General features: G+C 61.3%; 1 protein-coding gene across 2 annotated transcripts in view; it reads left to right on the forward strand.

The window, feature by feature from the left end:
* Positions 1-4,700, forward strand: part of NOSIP (nitric oxide synthase interacting protein) — a 21,072-nt gene extending 16,372 nt beyond the window's left edge. For both annotated transcript variants that reach the window (XM_006160139.2, XM_006160138.3), the window contains exons 4-9: positions 570-651; positions 2,415-2,574; positions 2,658-2,770; positions 2,877-3,064; positions 3,151-3,259; positions 3,364-4,700. In XM_006160139.2, the coding sequence (XP_006160201.1) occupies positions 570-651; positions 2,415-2,574; positions 2,658-2,770; positions 2,877-3,064; positions 3,151-3,259; positions 3,364-3,435 (724 nt within the window). In that variant the 3' untranslated portion in view covers positions 3,436-4,700. The remainder of the gene's footprint in view (positions 1-569; positions 652-2,414; positions 2,575-2,657; positions 2,771-2,876; positions 3,065-3,150; positions 3,260-3,363) is intronic.
* Positions 4,701-5,595: the final 895 nt, after the last annotated feature.

Raw genomic sequence — 5,595 nt, forward strand, 5'->3', positions numbered from 1 at the left:
ACGTAAGCCCAGTGTGAGTTTTAAGCCACTGGGTCTGGGACTTGAACCACAGTCAACTATGGGAAGTCCAGTGATGTAACCATTATGCCATCTGCTGGTCCCTACTTAGTATTAGTTTTTAAAATTTGCTATAATTGGGGACTACCTTCTTGTCCTGTTAATTTTTTTAAGTTCATTTATGAAACGGAGCACATGCAAGAGGGACAGACAGAGAGACACCTGGACAGTCTCGTCACACCGCACCCTGTCCTCCCCAGCCCCTCAGCTCATCGGGATGCTGGGAGCGTGTGCACACACCCCGCGTGTTTTCAGGCTGGCCTGTGGGTCGGCCATTGTGAGTCCAGCCCTGCAGTCCAGCTGGCCACCACCTGCGCGGCCAGGCCGGGCCTTTGCGACAGTTACACCTTCACAGAGCAGCCGCATTCCAGCCTATGAGCTCTGGGGAGACGCTGACAGCACAGCGTCCCCTCAGAGAGCTGAGCCAAGCGTCGAGCGAGGCGCTGAGCGGGCATTCGATCAGCGCCCTGGCTGGTGGCCTGCCACCCATTTCTCACCCACTGCCTCTGCAGGCCAGACGGCTACCTGTATGAGCGCGAGGCCATCCTGGAATACATTCTGCACCAGAAGAAGGAGATTGCGCGGCAGATGAAGGTGAGGCCGGGGGGGAGGCCGGGGAGCTGGGTCTGGCTGGGCTCAGGCAGGACTGGCCGGGTGCTCCCTTCCCTCTGGGCCTTGGCCCTGCTGTTCCCTCTGCCTGGGCACCGTTCCCCTCCCACTCCTCACTGATTCTTTGTCACCGTCCAGAGTCCAGGCCAGGCACTGCCCTTCCTGACCTGCTAGTCCAGGGCCCCCAGGGTGCACCCTGGTCACCTTGTCTCTCGGCACTTGTCACAGTTATAGCCGCATGGGGCTGTGTGACACGTGCCCACCACCCCCACCAGATGCCAATTCCCGGTGTGAGGGAGCAAGTCTCGCTCACTCTGTGGCCCTAGGACCTAGGGGACATCACCTCACCTCCCTGGCCCTTGTTCCCTCAGCTGTAAAACGGGCCAATGGCCAAATCAGAGGCCACCATGGACCACATGGGCGATGCGTGTGGATGGGAATTCTCCAGACCTGGGGTGATCCAGGGGCCCCGTCTGTGTCGGGCTCGGTGGGTCTGTCCCCTCCCGATTTGCTGGAGTGCAGCAGACACTGAGGGTCGCACCAGGAGAGCTGGTCAGTGGAGCCCCACGCTGTCTTCCGTGCGGCCTGCGGCTGCTGGGGGCAGGGGTTCCCTTGTGAGGAGGCCTTCCCAGGCATCAGGTACCGTCATCACTCCCTGCCCCTCAGCGGGCGGACATCTGCGCAGGCCAGGCTATGCCTTGCTGCCTCTGCCCTCTCTGCCTGGCTCCCCGGAACTGGAGCCTGCATCCGGGGCACACGGGCTGGCACGTGCCCCGTGCAGAACACCTCCCTGGGCCTGCAGGTCACTAGCGTTGAGCATTTACACGTGCCAGCTGGGGTCTCAGTGCTTTAAAAGCTCACTGGGGGGACCAGCAGATGGCGTAATGGTTATGCCTCTGGACTCCCACATAGTCAACCTTAGTTCTAGTCCCAGACCCAGCAGCTTAAAACTCACACCCGGCATGTGTGCGTAAGTGCCCAAGACCCTGAGAGGAGAATGGAGGTAGGGAGTGCAGCGTGGCCATCCCCCTGGGGGGTCATTTCTCGCTTTCTGTCTCTGTCTGGCGAGCAAATGTGCCCTGTAGCAAAAAACTCCCTTAAAAATATTAATATAATAATGAAAACTCAGCTGGGAGCCAATTGGTGGCATGGAAGTTAAGGTGTTGGTTCCCACATGGCTGACTGCGTAGCTCAAGTCCCAGACCCATTGGCTTAAAAATCACACCAGGCACATGTGCATACAGTCCCAAAATCCTGAGAGGGGATTGTGGTGTGGCCATCCTCCTGGGGGTGCTTTTCTCGTTCTCTGTCTCAAGTGCAGAACCCCATACCAAATTAAAAAATAAACAAACCAACCCAGCTCATCTGGTGGGAGCCTCCCGGTGAGTGAGCCGCTTAGCTGAGCTGGGCTTGCCACCCCAGCCCATTTTACCAACGGGAGAGGGAGTGGCTGCAGTGCTCCCTGCAGGCCTCAGAGGGGACAGAGCTGGGCTGGAGCCCTGACATGCTGGCTCCAGCCACTGCTGCCAAGAACAAAGGTGACACCCAGTCCCAAAGTGGCTTAAGGGGGCAGTGACCCTGTGGAGACAGGAACTGGGTGACATGACAGATGTAAGGCCTCACAGCTAGGTAGGCACCACTTCTGCCACAGGGTTCCCGGTAGGGGCCTCAGTTTCCCCACTTGTGAGATGCATAGACCTACCCCTCCCTGCCCCATTGTGGTCGCCTTGGCCCACGCCTCCCCGCAGGCCTATGAGAAGCAGCGGGGTGCTCGGCGCGAGGAGCAGAAGGAACTGCAGAAGGCGGCGGCGCAGGACCAGGTGCGGGGCTTCCTGGAGAAGGAGGCGGCCATTGTGAGCCGGCCGCTCAACCCATTCACGTCCAAGGCGGTCCCGGGGACCAGCCCAGGTGACAGGGATCGGGCTTACAGTGGTTGGGCCGCAGGGCACGCGTGCTTCCTGGGTCGGCCTCCAAGCCCCTCTTCCCTACAGACGAAGCCCAGGCTGGGCCCAGCACAGGGCCCCCGGGCAAGGACAAAGTGCTGCCCAGCTTCTGGATCCCGTCGCTGACTCCCGAGGCCAAAGCAACCAAGCTAGAGAAGCCGGTGAGCCCCACCGCGGCCGCACCCACTTTGCCAGAGGGTCCCGGGTCCCCTGCCCCCCCACAGGGACCTCCTCCAGCCCTGCACCCTCTGCCCACCTCCCCCGTAGTCACGCATCGTCACCTGCCCGATGTCCGGGAAGCCGCTGCGCATGTCCGACCTGACGCCCGTGCGCTTCACGCTGCTCGACGGCTCCGTGGACCGCGTGGGCCTCATCACGCGCAGCGAGCGCTACGTGTGCGCCGTGACCCGTGACAGCCTGAGCAACGCCACGCCCTGCGCCGTGCTGCGGCCCTCGTGAGGCCCCCGGGGACCAGGAGGCGGCGGGCGCTCCCAGGGGCCTCCAGGCGGCACCCCCACCCGTCATCTCACTGTTTCCGCAGTGGGGCCGTGGTCACCCTGGAGTGCGTGGAGAAGCTGATCCGGAAGGACATGGTGGACCCGGTGAACGGAACCAAGCTCACCGAGCGCGACATCATCGTGCTGCAGAGGGTGAGCCGCTGCCCACCCCTGGAAAAGGGCCCCCCCATCACCTAGACCAGCCTGGGGCCAGCCGCCCTGACCCCTCTGCCCGCTCTGTTCACCCCTTTCTGCAGGGTGGCACGGGCTTCGCGGGCTCCGGAGTGAAGCTGCAGGCTGAGAAGTCGCGGCCGGTGATGCAGGCCTGAGTGCGAGAGACCAAATAAACAGGCCTGGGGACACTGGACGCCTGGCGCCTTCATTCCCGGCGCTGGGGCCCCCGGGTCTTCACGCCCGAATGACTGGAGTTTGAAAGAGGGGCCTAGACTCTTGAACATGGTCTCAAATCCGACCTGGACGCAGAGCTTAGCTTGGTGTTCCGCTGGGCTGAGTGGCCAGAGGGCAGAGCGAGCAGGACCTCGCAGCGCTGCTCTCCCGGCTGCGATCCCGGTCCAGGTCCCGATCCCAGTCCCAGCGAGGATGCCAAGTGGCGCCAGGCCGGCCAGGAGCGTGTGCTCAGAGCAGTCGGGCGGTCCACAAGGCAGGATGTGTGAGCCATAGCCGTCGGAGAGGAGCGCCCGCCGGCGCAGAGCGCAGAGCCCAGGGGCGGCAAAGTGCTTGCTGGTTAAGGAGCAGACAGGGCGGGTCTGGTGGGGTTCTGCCTGCCTCCTGGGGGCAGCACTTGAAGCTTTGCAGATTGTTTTGTGGAACTGAGAAAACATATTTGTGACAAAGACTTAACACCCCTGTCTTCAGGGCCATAGCCCTAGTCCTGGCCCCCTGGGCTTTCTCTGTGCCTGAGGTTTCAGCCAAAGCTAGGGTGCTCGGGGATCCTTGGACCGCCGCTCACCGGGCAGTCTTCCTTTCCGGTTTGGTGGACAGTCTCCTGGTCCAGTGTCCAGACCCAGGACAGTGAAGTGTCCTGGACGCTGTTCTGTCAAGGCGGTGGCCCATGCAGGACCAGGCAGGGCGGGGCTGTAGCAAAAGGTTTTGCAGCAGGCTCCGTGTCCTCCTTGGACCTTGGGGAGTGGGGGAACCTGGCCTTTGTTCCCTCAGGTCCTTGTAGAACCTTTCCTGGGGCCTGAGAGCCCCACACCCTCTGCAGCCCCCTTAGCCCATCCCAGCAACGTGAGAAGGATCATGTACCCTTCCAAAGATTAGGCCCCCAGGTCGAGAAGGCTCAGCTTGTACATGTCACTCTGCTCGGGTCACCTAGAGGCTCGGTCCTGCCCTCGTCCCCATCCCTGTGCCCTCTCTCCCGCTATCTCACTGTCACAGACAGCCCTCCACCTGGCGAGCGCCCGCCCCGCCCCTGTGCCCCCCCATTGTCCTTTCCCAAAGCAGCCCTAACCCTGTCCTCTTTCCCAAGACCCTTCAAGCACCCCTAGTCCTTCCTGGTCCCTCTAAGAGCCCAACTTGGTTCATAGGGTGGCGCAGACCAGCCACACCCCAAGTAAACACTTCTAAAGATTTCTGATCTTGCGCCTTCATTTTCCCCAGAAAAACCTAAATCACACTTCCGGGGCCAGCTGGTGGCGTGGAGGTACAGGCTGCATCCTCTGTGGCCCTGGTGCCATGAAAGCCACGCTGGGCATGTGCGTGCTCAAAATCTCGAGACTAGAGAAGGAATGGGAGTGCCCACCCCCAGGGAGTGCACTCTCTCCCCCAGCCCTGCCCAGTGCTCCTGCCCTCTACATAGCAAAGGAAAAAGAACCCAAATTGCACTCTATTCCTGGCCTTTTGTGGGGGGCGAGAGAGTCAAGGTCTTGGTCCTGAGAAATGGGTTTGTGTCGTTAAGGTTTCCCCGGAACCCAGGAGCGGAAGCCAGAGCGACCACAGCTTCTGTTGTGGCAGAAGGGCGAGGTGGGGTGAGGCGGGTCTCGGGCGAGCAGAGGTTCCTGACACCCTGGTCTAAGGTTCAGGACCATCACTGGGCATGTGGGTCTCATCACACGGGGCGCCTGCCCAGGGCCCCAGCTTCGAGAGCTGCACAGGAGCACCTGGAGAAATGGCGTTGCTTGTAAGGATTTGCAGGCAGGAGGGGCGATGCTGGAGAGGCCAGCTGTGTAGACCAGCAGCGCGTCTTGGTAGCCAGGGGAGGGATTGACTTCCAAGGGCGGGGTGTAGTCCAACCCACTTTCGTTTTGACTGGACCAGGGATCCGAACACATGACCACGTGGCTTCCCGCACTCCAGTCCCACAAACTACCAACAGCACCAGAGGCCAGGCCGATAAGTGCAATGTGAGGTTGAGCTGGCCCTGTGACCTGTGGTTAACAGAGTTGGACCCAGGGAACCAGCAGTTGTATAATGGCTATGTCGCTGGACTCCCACGTGGTCGACCGCGGTTCGCGTCCCGGACCTCCGCC

Source organism: Tupaia chinensis, unplaced genomic scaffold (genome assembly GCF_000334495.1).
Source record: "Tupaia chinensis unplaced genomic scaffold, TupChi_1.0 Scaffold000673_1, whole genome shotgun sequence".
In the NCBI taxonomy this organism is placed as follows: Eukaryota; Metazoa; Chordata; class Mammalia; order Scandentia; family Tupaiidae; genus Tupaia; species Tupaia belangeri.